Source organism: Corvus moneduloides, chromosome 10 (genome assembly GCF_009650955.1).
Source record: "Corvus moneduloides isolate bCorMon1 chromosome 10, bCorMon1.pri, whole genome shotgun sequence".
Lineage (NCBI taxonomy): Eukaryota > Metazoa > Chordata > Aves > Passeriformes > Corvidae > Corvus > Corvus moneduloides.
The window spans coordinates 21,227,812-21,247,398 of NC_045485.1; the positions used below are offsets into that span (position 1 = coordinate 21,227,812).

At 45.4% G+C, this 19,587-nt stretch overlaps 1 protein-coding gene across 10 annotated transcripts in view; it reads right to left on the minus strand.

Annotated features, from left to right (window-relative positions):
- The window catches only part of KCNMB2 (potassium calcium-activated channel subfamily M regulatory beta subunit 2), a 142,672-nt gene that overhangs the window by 13,065 nt on the left and 110,020 nt on the right, over positions 1 to 19,587 (minus strand). For 8 of the 10 annotated variants that reach the window (XM_032119564.1, XM_032119561.1, XM_032119566.1 and 5 more), the window contains one exon: positions 3,572 to 3,682. The exons of the other annotated variants lie outside the window; for them this stretch is intronic. In XM_032119564.1, the coding sequence (XP_031975455.1) occupies positions 3,572 to 3,682 (111 nt within the window). The remainder of the gene's footprint in view (positions 1 to 3,571; positions 3,683 to 19,587) is intronic. 10 annotated transcript variants of the gene reach the window in all.

Below are 19,587 nucleotides of genomic sequence, written 5' to 3' on the forward strand. Positions count from 1 at the left end.
GTTGTGCCCAGTTTTTGGCCAGTGGCAGGGCAGCCCCAGCAGCTCCCTCGCTGGGGCAGCAGCAGTGCCCTGCACAAGGGTGTGCAGCCGTGTCGAGGTGGGCTTGGGCACCTGTGAACTCTTGGCACAGCTCAGGGGCCTCTCTCTGCTTGGTCAGCTGGAAGAATGCCGTGCTTAGCTGGCTGATTTTGGATCCCAGAGCTGCACAACCACAGTCAGCTGCCTCTGTGCTGTGTTTAAGTACAGATCGCTGCATCCCAGACTCTCTCGTCCAGGTGACTCCGTCTAATACTTGTGGTTACCTGGGATAGCTCCTCATACGACCTCAAGGGGGGCTGGTTGTTTTTAAAGAAGTCCCAGCTGTCAGAACATGGGGTCTCCCCACCGTGTGCAAAGACATTTAATAGGAAGCAAGCCTCCAAGGAGAAAAGGTCTTTTTGCACTTGGTTGTTTCCAAACTGAAGTTCTCCCCTGCTAAATTTCCACGTCCTTTTTGCCAAGTTGCTCAGAGAATAAGGGTTGGCTGCTCTCCCTGGGCTCAGATGCCAGAGAGGAAATCTCAGCCGTGACTGTGCCTGCTGGGGACAGAGCAGAGATTTCCCTCTCCACGTTCCTGCACAGCAGCAGTGCTGGGATCCCTCTGCAATGTGGTCAGCAGATCCTTCTGTATCTCCTGCTCCAAAATGAGCAGTACTAGGAGCTCTGTAAAGAGTGTTAAGTGTCCTCACGGGAAAGCTAGGATAACCAGGCACCTGCAATTACGTTATTTATTTCAAATATACACAAATTACCTACCTTCAAAGCCCTCCCCTGGCAAAGAGACCATGGTGTGACACAGAGGGAGACCTTGCCTCCTCTGGCACCACGCAGTTGTGGGGCTTGTCAGACAGGAGTTGCCTGCCTGCCTGAATAATTCAGAATGACTTTGAATTCCCATTCACTTCTCTACTATCACAGTGGTTATGCAGATGTCACTCAGATTACCTCACGGTGAGGTGTTTACTGATATCAAAAATCCTTGAATCAAATGGTCAGATACTACTCCTGCATCTTACCTGCAGAATTCCCTGTGCTCAGGGATTTTTCTGCTCAGAAGCCAACTTCTTTACATTATTCTTTACAGGTATGTTTGGCTGCATCAGTTTTTGCTAGTAGACCTATGGCAACAGGAAATATCTCTGGAGCTCTCAGAATAGACTCAGTGATAGTTGTAGAAGGATTCCTATAGATATTAACAGATTTGCTCACTCAGTTCCTTCTCTCTTCCTCACCAGGCTGGACAAAACTGAACCAAACCAAACCAGTGCCTTGTGTTTCCAATGGTTGCAATGCTGTGCAGAGCCTCTTTGACAGCTGAGAAAGAATGAGGGATTGACTAGTTTTTCAAAGCATAAAATGTGGCAGCTGGGGAATTGTTGATGGCTAAAATGGCAATGAAATACAGATATTTTGGTGCTGATCCTGCAAAAAGAGACGCCTGAGAGATACCTTCCACCCAGGCAGAGGTGATTCCTCTAGAGCAAGTGACTCATTGCAGCACAGTTAATATTATGGTGCAATCCCTGAAAATTCTGTGGTCTTAGCATATGTTGGGTGACAAGTTTGCTGATCCATATGACAATCTTCCTGTCTGAAGGTTAAAGAAAAAAATCCCTAGGAAAGGGTCATTTAAGGTGAGTCATTTCTCTAAAAGGCACCACCTGTTGGATATAATGATGGCACTGGTGACCTTACATGTGTTAAAATCACTGCCAGACACTGGAGGATGAGTTTCTCCCACTAACAGCACTTGCTCTGTGTTCACACCTCTCCTCTGCTGCCATCAGTCCTCAGGCTGCCATCAACACTCTCTTACTTCCATCTTCTTTTCCTCCCTTTCTCTCCTGCATTTTATTAATCACTCACAAGATACAAAGAAGTCCTTCTGTAGAGCTCTACAGACTCTCTTAGGAAACAAACCCACCCAATGGCTTGTCAAGATATCTGAATTTACCATGGCTGGTGTGTAGGCACAGAGATACTGCTCCCTTTTTCCCTGTTTCTGCAGGCAGGCAGGGATGAGCTCTGCCTGGGTTTATACTGACCAGACTCTGGTGAGCCCTCAGCCCAACTTCAAGGCATGGTGAGAGTCAAAGGCTGTGCAAATCAGGAGTACATGGCTTCCAGCCAGCCCAAAGTGTGGGTAGATATCTCCTCCAAGTGTCTAACCTTGGACCATGACTGTGTCCTAACATAGAAGAATATTAGCCTGGGGAAAATTTGATTAAAGAAGAGACTTGCAGAAGTACAGGAGGCATTTAGACAACCAGCCTCAATGAAAGTTCATGCTGCCAAGCTGGCCTTTTTGTCTTCAAGATATCTGTTTGGGATCAGATAATCCAAAGAGCTGAACACCTATGCAATCTTTGCAGAAACATTTAGTGAATCGGCCAATTTTCCAAAGAATCTCAGGGTCCTGAGGGTAGCTCTGCTCCTGAATTCAGGAGTGCATTTTCCCAAGCAGATGCCAGCAGTAATGTCTCATTAGAATTACTGAAGGGTGTGTTTCACTAATTGTCACTGTGGATACATTGATATCCATTTTTGTTTCACTGGAGTCTTTTTGTGATTACACTTAATAATGACTGCAAGAGGAACTGAAGAAGAGGTGGGAAGGGGCAAAGGAAAGAAAAGAACGGCAAATGTGTCCTTGTTGTGACAAGACAAGCTGTCCAGCAAATCTTATTACAAAGGAGAGGGATTTTGGAATGATGAGTCTGAGCATTACCAACAATTGCTCTTTCATCATTGATATTTAACTTCTTTCGTTCCCAGCTGAGCACTGCCTTTGTCTGTGGACTTCAAACCTCTCCTTCCCTTCCCTTCTCTTTGGCATATTTCCCTGCTCCCCTGGGAGATCCGGTAACTCATTTATTCCTCTGTCTGCTTCAGCCTGTTCCCTCCAGCAACACCACTCAAGTGGGCTGGTGAGACACCAGCTCACTTTCAAGCAGCTTAACAACCCCCAGCTACTGCGCAATGTGTTGCACACACCCTCATCCTCACGTGTGCACGTGTGTAACCAGAAAACATTTCTGGCAGCTGGAAGCATCCTCCAGATGTGTAACAGCTGTGTGGGGCAGTGATCTGGCTGGGGGACAGGAAGCACTGTGTTTGTGTGCTGTCCGGAGGGGGTGCAGGGCCAGTGTGGGTGATGGCTGGAAGCAGGACACCTGCAAAAAGTATAAAGGCTTCACAGGGCTTGGAGCTGGGGCTGCACACCTGTGGCTGAGCACTAGTGTGCTTTTAAACCTGTGCTGACCTCAGAGATGGTCACGGTGTGTTGCTCATGTCCTGAGAACAAGGAAGACTTTGGCCGTGGCTCTGGCATTGCCCCTCTGCTCTGTTTTGGCTTGGCACAGTAACCCTGGCACTCCTGTGCCTGGTGGAGCAGCAGCCGGGGTTGTGAAGCACAGGAAGGACAGCCTTTGCATCCCTCCTACTTCTCCAGTGCCACCACTGGGGAGAAGCTACGGGCCACATCCATAAATATTCAAACCCATAAGAGACAGTCAGCACAGGTGCCGTTTACCTTTTCTCATCATGTCTGTAAGATGTAGATCCCCGGCCACTGGTCCAAATAAACATTTTAGAGGGTTGCCCAGTGTTGGCTCTGCTCGCTGCAGTGGGACGATGGAAGGACCTGGGGGAAGAGGGATAATTTTTGTCACTGCCCATCCAACATGGCAGAGCACACAATATCCAGCATGCCAGATCCCCTGTGGCCATGCCCAGCGTGCTCTGAAGATGGACCATGTGTTAACTCGAGGTGAGATGTAAAATAATGGGGATGAGAGATCCATGTGTGAGAATGGAGAATAAATCCCTTTAGTCCCACTGGCAAAAGGCGAGGCTGGCTAATCAGGCTTGGCTGTGCTCCACAGTGCAAAGGATTCGCACCACGGGCAAGAAATCATCAGTAGTTTAAGAAAAGGTAATAGCTGTGTCCAATGTTCTTATGGCAGTATTTTTAGGGGACAAAATGGCTATTGTTTCAGCACATGCACACTCATTACAGATATTTTGTTGTTCTGCAGCTCTCCTTAAGGTGAGGCTCTCAGGGAAGGTGTCAGAATGAGGCACAGGTATGAGATGTAAATGAGACATTTTGTGGAAGTGTAACCCATATGACAAAGATATCTTTTCCCATGGAGAAATTCCTATCCTGAGGCCATTTGGCCAGACCAGTTAGATCCCTGCCCAAGAATTCTTTGTTTCACTGCAGGGTATGAGACCTGCTGCCTTCTCTCAGGGGCTCAGGCTATATTGCACCTGCTAGTGGGGCTATGGCTCCCCTCGTAGCCTCTTTTAATTTCTTCTGATTTTAGTGAGGCCCAGTTAAAAATCTCCATCTCTGAGAACTGGGCCATTCTTATGAGGGCCGTATTTTGCATTATTTCATAGCACAATACTTTGTGTTTTTAATGCATTCAGATAAAAGCTTAAGGAAAAAAATAAAAAGAAATATTCCAGATACCAAATACTTCATTGTGAAGTTTTTCATACACTGGAGGCCATTCTTTAGCTCACTGAAGAATAAACCTGATGGCTGATGCTGTCAGCAGAGAAGGCACATGATCTGAGAAAGTCTGTAATGTCACTGTCTCCATAATCATGCAAAGGGCTAATTTCAATATTTGCATAGTGGTGAACCAGGAGAATACTTAAATACTATAGAGGTGGCTGCAGGGGAAGACTGACATGGACAAGAGCCAAAATCCATCCTTGTACAGACAGGCTGATGGGTGCTGATGGACTGGGCACTCCACCTGGAGTCAGCCCAGAGCCCCCACCACAGGGTCCATGACACAGCCCCAGGCCAAATTCACACCCTGGCTGGGCAGCTGGATGGGCAAACTGGCCAAACTGGTGTTCCTGCCACCTCCTCCCTGCTGGGATCCTGCTGCCATGCTCAGAGATGCTGGCTTGGGACTGGGACCTGCAGACAAGGACCAGTCCTTTCCCTGATTCTGTGGTCATCACTGCAGTCTGAAGGCCAAGAACAACTCTGTTCTTTCCTTACAACCACTGTAGTCAAGTACTGGGGAATAAACTACAAGATGAGGCACTTCTTCTCTGAAATAACTATAGTAAAGTAGCATCTGCTGGGATCTAATCAATACAGCCAAAACGAAGTGTTTTTATAGTGATATTGGTCAGAAATTTCACTTGTAAGACCTTGAGCCAAATCCTCACACTGCTGGGTAAGATTTCATCCACATTACCTCAGACAACACCACAGTGACCACCCAGCTGGTGCTTCTGCTCCAAGCCGTACAGGAGGGGTCAGACAAACTACCCAAGGGCCACATCAGATTCTGGACTGAGCCTGTCCCAGGCTGAGTCCCTTAATGCTGGAAAATAAAATTATATATTTGCCATTGCACCCTTTAGGATGTCACACACGACAGGAAAGTCTGGCTGGTTGTGCTGCCACAGCCTGAGTGGTCCCAGAGCCATCAGGAGACGGTGATGGATGCTATTAGAGAGGCTGTTCTTAATTAAGCAAAACTTAGGCACACATTAGAGGTGATCAGCAGCTTCTGCCACCTGTCTGAGCCTACAGGGACACTCAGGCAGGACTCCCTGTGTAGCAAGGCAGATTTATAAGCTCCAGAGCAAAGTGCAGGAGCACTGCTGGGCTGTGAGCTGGGTCAGGGCATCTGTCCCACTGAGGGGATGCCAGAGAAGGAAAAGGAATGCTTCTCTTCCCAGTGAAGTGGGAGTGATTTCAGACTCCCTTATAGTGCCAGTGCCCTGGAGCAGTCCATATGTGACAGCTTTAATGCTGCCTGCTTCATTAGTTGAGCAATCCAAGCTAACTACCACTATTTAACACACAATTGCGCACCTAATTTTGTGTAAAATTGTAACACTGATGACATCATAATGCTGCTCCAGACGTGGACATAAGTGACTGACGTCCATGGTTCCTTCAGACAGGGGTTAGATGTCAGATGAAAATCTTTTGTGCACCAGCAACAATACAACCTCCCCAAGACCCATCTTTGAAGGCCTTTGGAGGATTCATAACCTCCGAAGTTGCAAACCTACATGAGCATGCCCTGCCCCATCAGGTCAGTTAGGAAACTTCCATGCCTTTCTCCCATCCTGGGTAAGTCCCTGGGCAGGATTGAGAACTTTGTTCCTTCCCTGCCCCCTCTCTCTTTTCTGAGAAAACAAGTATCACTACTTTTTCTTGGCTTTTTTTTCCCCATTGTTTTTTAGAGTCAGCTGCTGGCAACTTATTTTTATCATGCAACAAGTAATCAGCCTGTGAAACTCATTACTGCAGGATGTGAGCCTCGCATTCGGAGTGGATTGTGTAATTGCTTGAACAGACGGAGAACCTAAAGTCACGACAATACCTGTTAAAAACAGTGGAGAAGAGATGCTTCAAGCTGCTTTTTGACTGTTTGGATTCTGTGGGGGATATTCCTGTAAGGCAGGTTGTCCACATACTGCTGTACTTGATGTGACTTTTGTTAGTCAGGATGCTGGGTGGGACTCTGGGCTTTCTGCCTGACCTTGCCTGAACTTCTCTGTCTCCTTCACTCTTTACACAGTGTGGCATCAATGCAGTTGTCTCTTGACACAGTTGCTACAGAGACAGGCAAGGAGGCCAAGCTTTGGTTTTTACAAAACACACCTCATTCTTCATATCTGAGTCTATTCTGAGTAAATGCTCAAGGTTAAAGGCAGAAATGCAGAGTAAAGAGTGCACAGTCTGGTACAAATACATGAGTCTGTGATGCTGTCCCACTCCTCCCATCTTCTCCTGTTCTCATCCTCCTCTTGAACATTACCTTCTGGTGGATTTCATGGAACTCACTAGAAAATCTGACAAGATTTCCACTTTTTCAGCTATTGCGAGATGAAGACTTGAGATAGCTCTTACAAGATTAGAACTATTCTGCCCTGTCCTAAGGAGTATCAACATGTCCACCTAACAGCAACCACCTGACTGAGGATTTCAGTGTGAAGAAAACACACCAGGATAGCATTTGCTTCAAATTGCTCCAGAAAAGGATGTAGTTCCAAGGGTGAATCACAAAATCCCTTAGCTGGTACCTTGGGGACTATATTATACGCTCTGTTGTCCTCACTTTCACCCTGGGTTGGCTGCTCTCCTCCCTCTGTCTTCAGTTTGTGTCATGACTGGTATAAAAGTCCCTTACCTCCAGGTCCCCAGAGCTGTGAACAGCCAAAGAGATATGTTGCAGACCATGTTTTTGGATGGAAAGCTGGCTTTTATATGTGTGTTTGCTTGTCATTGCCTCTGTCTACGTTTATGTTAATTATAGGTTTTCTGAGACCCTGGAGAGCCATTTATGATACCATCTAATGAGCTTTTTTCCCCCTTATGACATTTCATTTCCTGGGCAATGTGGCCACTGTAAAAAGAGAAGCACTTGCATTAATTTTTCCTCATAAAAGACACCCTGAGTAATCAAAAGGCAACAAAAGCTAAATATTCACCTAAAGATACAATCACTGACCACCTCAACTCTGTCTGAATATACCCACATCCACCCTGTCCATGCTGACAAATCCTGGATGCTTTATCCCATTATTTCCTGGCCAGAGGATTCATTTGAACCCCAATGCAGTTCTCTGGAAACCCCAAAGTTTTCCTGCTAGTCCACATGTTAACCTCTCCCTGTGCCACCCCACAGCTGCCAGTGCCAGTTCTTGGACAGACGGGTCAGTTGCTGTTGAGTGATGGGAAATATTTGGTCTCTCATGCCTGGATAGACCCTTTTTTGGTGTGGTCCCACCCACCATCACCCATGAGAAAAGGAAGAGACTGAAACCAGACATCAAAGACAACCTGCAAGGAACAACCTGCAGTTGTTCACTTTGAGGTGAATTTACTGAATACGGACAATTAGACTTTGTGTCCCAATAGGTCTTACCTGTGCCTCTGTCTGGTGATAGAATGTTCTCTTGTAGCTTTGATGAGCCAGAAAACAGGGAAAAGTGGTGTGTGATGAAGGATGGGAGAATAAATAAAATAGCCTGTTGAATTTTTGATGTAAAGTGTAGCCTGACTGGAGGGTAGCCTGGCTTTCAGGTGCCTTGGAAGAGCATGGAAGAGTTTCCCAGGCAGAGTGATGGAAGTAACTACTGTATTAAGATGCTCCTGTCTGATTCAGGAAATGATCCAGGGCAGTTTTCCAGTCCCGGTATTGAAAGAATGAAAGAGCTGTACCTAGAACCCTTGTCTGCATCCAAAACAAGAGAGAAAACACACACCAAGGACAGAATTAAGCTAACTCACAAAAGAAATACATCTGCATTAGCAGAAGACAGTCACCACTTAGGGAACATTTAATGCTCTGGCAGCAGCAGCTCTGAATTGAGAAGCAGCAAAAGCAACATCAAAGGATGAATTTGTGCCTCGTGAGGGAACTTTGGTGCTCTGCAGCTGATGGGCGTGGGGCAGGACAGAGTGACACTAATTGCTGCTCTTGTTGCAGCATCTCAGGAGCTCCAGCTGTACTGACAGACTACTTCAACCAGCAGATGACCTTGAATCTGGGGTTCCTCCTTATGGCAAGGGGAAAATGGACAATGGGCAGCTGGTGCTAATATACTGACATGAGTATAAGAAGACTGATGGTTAATGATGCTTCATTAATGATTCACCTCTATTTCTGACCCTGCTCCAAAATCCCCACAGAGCTAAGAGCTGAGCTCTCCCTCTAGATTTTAAGTTGAATGAGGGAGACATCCTGGACATAGAGTGGTCTTTCTGGGCTCCCATGTCACAGACACGTCTAGGACATTCCAAAGGAGGAGAATGGGGCTGCTGGTGACAACAGAAGCCATCACATGGAGGTGCAAAACACAGTGTGTGGAACATAGTGAAATTTAAGTATGTTTTCTAAGGCAATAATTCTTTAAAATTGAAGTCATTCTTGGCAATTGTTGATTCCCTCTTTCCAGTATATACAGCAGAAAGAGAGGTACTCAGAAAGGCTGAGGTATCTGTATCTCCCTGCTACATAACAGTCTGTTCACACTTCAAAATTAAATATTCCAACATAACCTTTGAATCTTCTGTGTTTCCATCTCATGATGGTTTTCTCTCCGGTGCGGACTTTCTGTGTTTTGAAAAAGTTTCAAGCCTTTCTATTTACTGATGCCCTTCATCCCTAGGCTTCCCCTTTCCCAAGAACTACCTTCCTAGTACAAGCAGCCCATCCAGCATGGCTGTAGACTTTATAGCCTTTATTCTTCTTGATCTTTTTACCTTTAACTTCCTTCCCCAATTTTCTTATTTTTTTCCCAAGTGTCTCTTCCTATACATTACTATCCCAGTGATAACTTTCACTCACCTTGGCCACACTGCATTAGTCTCAATTACTCTGATGTAGTTGATTGAAACTGCAACTTTTTGAAGAAATTCCTGTGTGCCCAGTTCAGCTACAAAGGAGGGAGCTACTGCCTGTCATTGCAAGCAAGAGACTCACAACTTCTCTTCTTTGGTGACCTTTTGGTTGCCTTGGAGTCTGGCACTATGGCCTCAGCTTCCTTGTCTGTACAAGAGAGGTGCTGGTGCCACCAGGGTACCTGGCAGAGGACGCTTTCAGGCCATCTCCAGGGGGCAGAGCATGTAGTGAAGAGCCAGCCCTTGCTACCATCCTCATGCTTTGGTGCTGGTGAGTTTGCAATCCAAGCACGAGGCAATGCCTCTCTTGGCACATTGCAGTCATGAGGATCAACATTTGTGAGGAACAGCTGAACATAATTGTCCACTTTGCCTGTCAGGATTCTGCAAACATTTTTAGCTTTCTGTGCTGAATTTGAATTTACGTAGCAAGTGACACATTGGACAAGCACTATATTCATCATCTCAGCTGCTCCCTGGCTTCAGAGAGGGGCACAATCTGCCTCTAAAATGGGGTTGGCTCTGGGAGGGGGTGTGGCCGTGCAAGGGCAGGGTCGCCTCCCTACAATCTGCTTCTACCCAGCTGAGCCAAGAGAGTTTTATAGGGAGATCTACTCTGCCAAAGACCAGGTAGTCTGATGGAGAAGGATTCTGGGGGTAAGGAGGAAGGCAGTGAAAGTGCTGCACTACCTCACTTGATGCTCTCCTTTAAATCTTAACACAGTTCTCTGCAATGGCAGAGGGATATATCACCTTGGGTGCTGCTCTGCACCAGAAGGGCTGTACAGCCCTGGGCCAGGCTGGCTGGGGAAGAGCATGTGGGTGGCAGTGAGGAGGTTCTGTTGCTCATGGTTATGCCCTGATAAACCCAGTGGGAGATGGAGATGGGGTGAGAGAAAGGAGATGGAGGCACACTGCTCCATGCTGAGGTCAGTCTCTTTGATGGTCATCAAGAGGGAGTGACCTTCTCCCCAGCTGAGATTTTGTGAGTACCTACTGGACCAGACCTTAAAGAACGGTCTTCTGGATACCAATAAATCTATTTCTAAGAGTAATTTGTTGCACAGTGGGAGGTGAATGCCTCTGACTACACTGAAGTGAGTTGGCTTCAGACTTGACTCCTATGTCCACTCACCACTGTCAGCTCAGGGACCTCGGATTTACACCCCAAGTATGAAGAAACAGGGTGTTGGCAGTGCTGTTTTAGAGGTGATGAACAGAAGCACAGAGGCTGCTGAGACTTGGCCAAAGGCTCTCAGGAAGTCTGTGGTGGTTGTAGTTGAAAAAACAGCCTGAAAATGGTGGACAACCACCTTCCACCCAGTGAGGAGGAGGGAGGAGAGCCAGACGTGTACAGACTTCTGTGTCAGAGAGCAAAGGCAGAGCCTTGCTATGTGGTTGAGCCAAGTCCCATCCATGGGGAAGCCCTGTCCAGCTTTGTGCAATTGTGCCTCAGCTTTACACCCCTCCAGGGAAGTTGATCTGAGAAGGACATGGCTTTTAAATGTCCCCGAAGAGGGTTTTGCTTCAGCACTAAAATACTAGCAGTGTGTTTGAGGTAGGAGCACAGGGAGAGGAAGAGTGATGTGCTTCTGGGGACACAGAGGACACCAGAAGCTTTTAGGGAAACCATGAAGGAGAAGCATACTGCATGAGTGATGTGGCTGGGGAGAGAGGTGAGGGCAGAGAAAGATAAACAGATGCAAAGTAACACCCAGAGGAAAAGCACAAACAGGCAGGGCAGATACGTCAGGAGTGGCTTTTCTGTCACCTAATTCCTTGAGCGGGTCAATCATCCTTTATCTCCTTTGAGTCAGTCGCTGTGCCATGGAGAGCACCAGCCAGAACAAAGCAAAGGCAGAGGAGAGCTGAAACTACTGCCCAGCAGGAAGTGAATGCTCTGGCACTATTTATTTTTGAGTCTGCATTTGGATTAGCTGTAAAGAGCTATGTGGATAAGCAAGCAGGCAATTACAGCTGGGACGTGCTGCTCATGAATGGAAACAGCTCCAATCTGCTCAGGTCATATTGAAATTCTAATTCAGTTAGATTTCTTTAGTTACAGTGCTCATCACAGACACTAAAAGAGATGGGATTAGAAAATAAATACAACACTTACGTTGCCTTTGGTCTGTCTTCTGTGCTCCCCTTTCCCTCCTACCCTCCCCAGTTTTAGCTGTTGTCTGACTTTATTTTCTGTGGTAAAATACAGCAGTCTGCAGTTAGTCTTCTTGTTAATTTTTATGAGCATCTGGCAGAGGGCAGCTGGCTGGACCTGTACTCTGCTGAAGGGTGGACAGTCAGCACCAGTACAAAGCCACTGTTGCAGCTTCTCATGTCCCATCTTACTAAAGACCACCACCCAGAGACATCTGTTCATACTGCAAAGGTACAGGTGTGACACAGAGACTCAGAGCAGAGCAAAGACATGATTTACAAAAGCTCTTCCCTGGTGTCATCCCTGGTTCAGACAAGTACTCCAGCCTGCAATGCTCACCCAGTAAGCAGGTTGGCTCTCTGCTTTGTGAAAGCTACTTTACTGTTGCAGGCAACCACTTTTGCACTGTGTTTGTGCAGGCAAGTTCCTAAAAGATCTGATCCAAAACAGTGAGCAGGGAAGAGAGGATTGGGTGTGCTGGATCAGCCCTGCCAATGTGACCTGGAAATTCAATCAAATGACTTAACTCTGTGCTGCTGGCTTAGTTTCTCTGTCTGTCAGTGAAAAATGTTATATTACATCTGCTGACATATTCAAGGAATAGATGAGATCTAAATGTCAGAAACTGTCTGATTGGAGGAACAGGAGGAGCTTGAGTGTGTAGCTCCAGCTGACAGGCAGTTGTGTTCCTCCCCAACTGGTCTCAGACCTGCTGGAGGACCTCTGAAAGTAGAGGAATGTCTACAGGTAGGTTGTGAATAGTTCTGGAACATCAGCTTAGAAACCTGGTTAAGACAGACCCTGGATAGAAATCACTTGTCTCCCTTGAAACTAAGGAAAGGGCTTGATGGAGAAAGACAGTTGTAATACCCAATATTACTGACACTGAGTCATGGAGCTGTGAAATAAGCAACTCTCTGGTAAAAACAAACACCCAGCTTGGTTCTCATGAGCATCTTTCCTCTTTGTCTTATTACAAAAGGGTAAATTTTGCATCATAAGCACTCTGCAGTGGCTTGTCATCCTTTCAGAACACAAACTTCACCATCTGTAGCCCTCTTAGTTGAATATGATCAATTGCTGTGTCAGATTCCCAAAACCAAAATTTTGTGCTCAAGTGCTGTAGAAAAGTTCCAGACATATTTTTTTTCCTGCATGCATTTCACATAATTTTCACAGAATTTAAAATTTTTATGTCCTTATTTTTTAAAATGTAATTCTGTAGGTGCAGCTGCCTATTGGCTCCTGAGTCTAAGTCATTTGCAACACAGCTACAACTCTGTGGACCTTTGAACTCACACATGTGCCCCTGGAGATCCCTGTTTGCTTTGCCTGATTGCTTTTTTCTGATTAGTGGCAAGGAACTGTTGTTTTAACAATGAACTCAGTATTAAGACAGTAATTCAGTGGAAGGGAGTTCTCTCCATTGAGTAATTCTACTGTTGACAGCAAAATAGAACAACTCTTGGGAATAATGTGGCAGTAATATTTCTAGTGACCTTTAAGCATGGATAACGCTTGCCAGCTGGGGACCTCTGCTCATGTATGACCAGGTATCTTCTGTAATAGTCTGTGGAGTGATGTTAAGGATGTCTAAGCCACATATTAGGGACAGAAGCCAACTGGCTGATTGGAAGAACAGTACAAATACCTAATTCCTGCAGGGCAGGTACATGTCCCAGAGAACCATTTCCAGTGCAAGAAGAAGGAAACCTTTCTAGTGGAGTCATTTGTGATTAGGACACAGATCAAATCCAGCCTGATGAGCAAGGCAGGGAGAAAGTGGGAAACTAAGTGGGTCACATTAAGGCAGAGTGTTAGAAAGATAAGGACCACAACCTGAAAGAGAGTAGTGGTGTGCCCACACAAGAGAGGGCAGGAGCAGCAGCAGATTGCAGCAAGATAGCAATGAACTGCACAAAGCAGTGGTGTGAGCTGGATGGGAAATCTGGTGAGGCGAGGAGTCGATTGACTGCTGAGATGAGGATGATGCACTGGGCTTAGCACAGTGCTGCACCAAGTCAAAACACCAGGTGTAAACTCTAAAGCACCTGCTCTGCAGATGAGTTCAGTGTGTGATATGCTGGATGATACAGATGCAGATTCAGCCTCTTTGGAAAACAATAGCTCGGGTCTTCATGAATCTCCTTACAGATATGTTCTTGTAGTATATTTTAGCAGAAAACCAATTTTTCTTGAAAGTCAGGAAAAAAGATAGTGAGAAAGAACAAAAGCAAAGTCTCTTTAAAACAGGAGTGTGCATGTGCCCTCAATGCAGCTTTGAACAAAAAAGGGAACAAAATCTCTGAGGGCAGTGGAGCACGGTGAACAATGAAGGGGCCATGTCCATGAAACAAAACCCCAATGTATTTCTGGTCTCATAACTGGTCTAGAAATGAAAGCAATGGTAGAAGCAGGCACAGATGCTTCCATTCCTCATATGACAATAATGTGTATTAATTACTGCAAAGCATCCAACTCTGAACAATGTCACTGCAGTGCTATTACTGTTGAAAAGTATTGAGCTTCCAAGGAGGTGAATGTCTTTTTCTCTCCCTAATCATGATTACTTGGCTTAGTACTTGGGCCAAGCTTCTATTTAACCAAGATAAATGGATATTTCCAAAACAAGCAAGTTAACACTATGCATCACATTATTACCCTCCTCACAGATTTCTTGCCTTGTGTGCTATTTTACTCAGCTGCTAAACACAAGTAACAATAAGAAGGAGGAACTGTGCAGGATTCTATATGTGTTAAAGGTATAAATAAATCTGGATTTGAGCATTATTTTGTCATATTCTGTGACAGCATTTTCCCTTGATCAGTGTAACATAACAACATCATTTTGTCCTATAATTTCTCTTCCTTGAAACATGAGCATCCACTCCACATTTTTGCAGACACCACCAGCCTATCTGACTAATATTTTATTGCTTCCTGCTTGGAATTCTTATTTATCATTTAAGTTGATGTGCCAGCACTGTAGGTTAACATTCAGAAGAGCAGATGGGGAATTAGAGACAAAACTTCTGTCAGTGATGACGGGACTTCCATGCCTCATTTCCCCCAGGGCATAGTGAGTGTTTTCCTTTTCAACAGTGCTGGGCAAAACTGCCTTAAGGAATGGGTGGCAGCAAAGCTGTGAGCTGGCAACACACTGAAATTGTCAGGCTGCAGGAATAGATTTTGGGTTGCTGGGCTATTCGTGGGAAGTTATTTTGTAATAGCTCTGGGAAGATACCCATCTCAGTACTGGAGTTCCAGTGCAAGCTACACAGTGAGAATTGCCACTCTGGGAGAGCCAGTGAGAGGTCTGGCACCGAACAGCTTCTCCCCTACAAGCGGGTACACCTGACTGCATCTGGCTGTGCTGACCAGGGCAGGCTGCAGATCCAGGAGAGGTCCTAATTCAGGTCTCTAAACTCTCTAAATCCCACTATTTCAGCACCATCCTGATCCCCACCACTGCTGGGGAGAACCTCAAGGTTGTGCATGGGCAGCTCAGGGAGGGTGGGTTTCTTCCCACCTGCCTCCCACAGCTTTACACAGGGGCAGTGTCCAGGACAGGCCACGTGTCCCATGTGTGGATGTGTGAGGTCCACGCATGTACCTTCCTTCAGGGAAAAAGCCCCCACTTTCCTCCAGCAGCTCTGTGCACCACCCCCTTTCTGAGGCTCAGGGGAAGCTCGTTTGTGTGTTGGGGACCAACACTTAGAGTAAGAAGGACCTCCCAAAGCGCAAAGTGGTTCATGTGCTGCAGGCTCAAAAACACCTCACCACCAAGGAGTCAGAGCCAGAGGAACATCCCACCTCTGTTTTGGGGACACTTTCAAGCTGGAGAGCCCTGTGGCACCTCCCTGGGATCAATCACCTCTCCACACTGCTGGCTTTGTCATGGGCCATGCTGCTGATGCTGGCCAGCGGCCACCCAGCAGTTGCTGAATGACAGGAACGATCAGGATCAAGGCAGAAATCACTGTCCTAACACACCAAATGCCACAGAGGAGAATAAAAACATATTCTGGCTGCTAAAATGTGCACTGAAGACACATAGGAGACCTGCCCAGAGAGCAAGAGCTTGCCCCTATCCTTGAGTGCCACACAGATGGGATCTGTTCAAATAATTCCCACAGATACAGCCTGCACCATCTCACCTTCCCTGGTCTCTGTCTCTAAGGTGTCCATCATTTGGCCAGCCTCCACCCACCTTCTTCCAAACAACAAAAGGCTTTTACTCAGCGTTTGATACTGCCACTAATGAAACAAGGAAATAGATGCTGAAAATCAGACCATAGGTGTTATGTCTGTATTCTCTGCTCTTTAGGACAGTTTAACAATTACATGTTAATTTTCACCCAAATTGATGTTTCTGTGGACGTTCTTCCTGCCTCCATCTCTCTTAAGAGCCTCTGAGCCTCAGTGATCATGTGAATTACATTTGAATCAAAATGCAGAAAAACTGTGTTGTCACATTGACCTTGAAATCCCAAAGTCCATTTCCATTATAAAGGTGCTTTACAGCAGAGCTTGTGATTGAGGAGGCTGCTAAGGTAACCAAAAATGGTTTTCATATGGAGATATTCCCTTGCTCCTAAAAGCTGGTGTTGGAATTCTTCAAACTGTTTGGATCATTTAAGCAGACATACCTGTAGGGAAACATGTGAAGGTAACAGCTAATGCCCTGCTCATGACTTGTAAAGTGTGTGGCTCTCTCTCTAATACAGTGTACTAGGTAAATAAAAGCTGGTAGTCTTACTCCTAATATGTTCAGAGGGCTTTTATCTCCTCTTGATTTCATAGTAATAATTCAAAATTATCAGGAACTGCACTTTTATTGTATAGGGTGAAAATTTTAACTTTCACCCACACATGCTCTTCTTCCTTACACTGGAGCTGCTTTCTCAAAATTCTTCTTTTAAAGCTGCTGTGCAAGCTTAATGAAGTCTGTCATTCCAGTGCTCTCTGATATGTACTCAGAAGAGACTGGGTACTTGATTCTCTTCTTATTTACACCTGCGAGGTCAGCAGCTGAATGCAGAAGCAAGCAAAGGGCCAGGGCAATGCCACAGAGCCTGTCAGCACCACAGCAAAGGTATTTCTTCAGTTTTCAGTGGTCCCTCGGGGAATGCTAACAGCTGCACTGATGTTGGATGTAATTGAAGAAATATATTCTTTAAACTGGCAGGCGGTTCAGTATTTAAACATAATGCTTGTTGAAAGAATGCTTGAAAGATGATTTTTGACCTTCATTCAAGGCAAAAAAAAGAGATTTTTTTTTCAGTATCTGTACAGATTTAAAAAAATGATGTGAAACATTTTGTCCAATAGTAGCCTTTCCTATTTCTTCATAGTGTTTGTATTTATTTTTACCTTTCGCCACAATGGAAATTCAATCAAAGTCAAGGATTTTATCACCTTTCCACTCGAATCCCTGAGTCAGATGCTTTAAATGTAACACCAGCAGCACTGTGAGTAGTTAAAAAAATCAACCTTTTGCACCATAGCTCAGAAAAGTGCCTTTTTGTTTTTTCTGTAGCCTAGTGGAGTCATTTGCAATCAGAACATGTTTTCAACCAGAGTGGTCTGCTACTGGCACCTTACAGGGGATAGAAAATGTTGCTACTGGAGTGTTTCCATTACCAGAGTGCTCCCCAGTCAAACCAGTTTGCTGGTGAAGGAGTTCTGCTATCAAACACATTTGCCAACTGGGAAGCAGCAATTTGCTTCCTCTCACTCAGTGCAGAGAAAAGCAAAGTTTATTTAATCTGGAAAGTGGAAAGCAGGAGTGGAACAAGAATGACTATTGCTCTGCACCTTTCCAGCTTTCCTTATGCCCCCAGGAACCTTGCTTTTTGTCTGTCACCACTTCCAAAGCTCTCACTTCCTTCACCGCACCTGGAGCAGCAGCGCTTTCGGCAGGTAGGTCCTCCTGAGGCTCTGTTGTCCCAGGCTTGGTCTGATGTGACAGAAGATGCTCATCCAGCCCATTGCTACTGTCAGTCCCCCCAGAAGACACTAACACTGGTGGTGGGAGAGAAAGGGCTGACTAGGAGACAGCACATCCAGTTCTGTTCTGCAGATTATGATACACAAAATAAATGGAGTATGGGTATGGCAAAAATATCCATGTGTGGGTTCCTATTCCATGTACCCTGCTGTAAACACAAACCAATTGGCTGAGCTGGAAGGTCAGATTCATTCCAGCAGTGCCCTGACCCCCCTTTCTGCTCGTCTTTGAAAGGGCAATCCCCCAAGTGTTAGCTTGGCAGTACTCGGAAGAGTATCAGCAGTCACAATAAGTAACTGATACTATTTCCTAAGTGTCTATATTTTCACTTCTGTGGAAAACATTTAGCTGATCTAGGAGCACTTAATTTGGGAGATGTAAGTCAATCACAGCAAAAAGCGGCACTTGGAGGACCACCCGTGGATTTCAGCAGCTCAGATCCCCCGCAGTTAAACTAAATGTCATCACACTGTACACAGCTGCTGATTCCAGGTTTGCTAATTTGTAAAACAATGTGAAGAAGATGCTGCAGTTTTGAGCAGGGCAGCTGAATTATAGGTACTTAAGCAGCACTGTAGGGATATGAATTCAGTTTATTGCACAAACCTGCCTCTATAATTAATAGAAATTGTATCATTCCCTTGCTCTGTTTTCATTAATTCAGACTGATAGCTTTGGAAGACCAGAATGGATTAGGAAACACATTTTGGAAGAACAAGAGAGAACTAGAGAACTTCCTTGGCTTTTCAGCATCACTCCAGATCTCTTTCAATGTGTAAGGAGCAAAATTACTAGCAATGCCCTGTGTGTGACAAACCAGCTGTCACCGTAATTGTAGCCTTGTTTTACTTTTCCCTGCTCCTGGGAGGAAAGATCCAAACTTCCCTGGCTACCTGTCTGAATTGAACATTATGAAATGTACTTTAAACCCTCAAGAAACAGCCACACAGTGCAAAGCCTTCTTAAACCCCAACTGCTCTCTAAGACCAGCACCAGCACGTCCCAATAGAAACAGGCTGCAGTGTTTACCTATCAAGCTAGAGATGATCTGAACAACTGGCTCCTTTAGCGGAGTTTTATAGGCTTCTTTCCCCTCTCTTAGGAGGTGTAAATATATCAAGGTTTAACATTATGCTTTATTTATCTCAGTGGTGCAGTGTTTCACCATTCCCACAGAAGCACTGGTGATACTTTATTGTAGTAGAGAGGCAGGCACTGCACGAACCAGAGCTGCTGCAGGAGCTAGCTTAGCCATAGCCAGTGACATTTGAAACAGAGCACAGGCCTCAGTTTCAGTGCTATTTCATTATTTTGGATGCTCTGGGGACTGAAAGCAAAGTTTGTCCAGAGAAGAGCATGAAAATCAGCTGCTCAAGGGGCAGTGGCCTTCCCCTCTTGTGGTGGAAAGCTTTGCCCCCAGCCCTTTCCCTCTCAGGGTCAGAGGCACAGGAATAGGTATGTCTGAGATGACTTATTTTCCTCATGATTCATTGAAAATTAATCCTAATAGCTTTCTAACATAAAGTTTGTAGTGACCATTGAACTGCTCTGACTAAGGAGGGCCCTGTATTGATGTGACTCCGTGGCCAAATTTAATGCAATTAAACGATTGGATTTCGTTACCTATATTGACATGGTGTCAGTGACAATTTCCATTCTCTCTATTATTTCTATAAATAAAGTCATCTGCCATAATTAGAAAATATGAACGTGCTAAGACCTCCATTAATTCTCTTCCATATTAATCTAAGAGCTGGGCAGATGTTTAGTAATACCTTGTTACACTGCATTCATCAGCTGTTACCAAGAATAGAAAGATTGAGACCTGACCTCATGCTGAAGGTTAAACAAGAGCAGATCTGGCCAAATCTTGGCTTCAGATTGATATTTTGACAATGTCTTGGTTTTTTTATCAAAATGTTTTTAGATTTTGAGCCCCTCTCTCTCTTTCTTTCCCTAAGATTCCTTTGGACCGTGTATGAAACT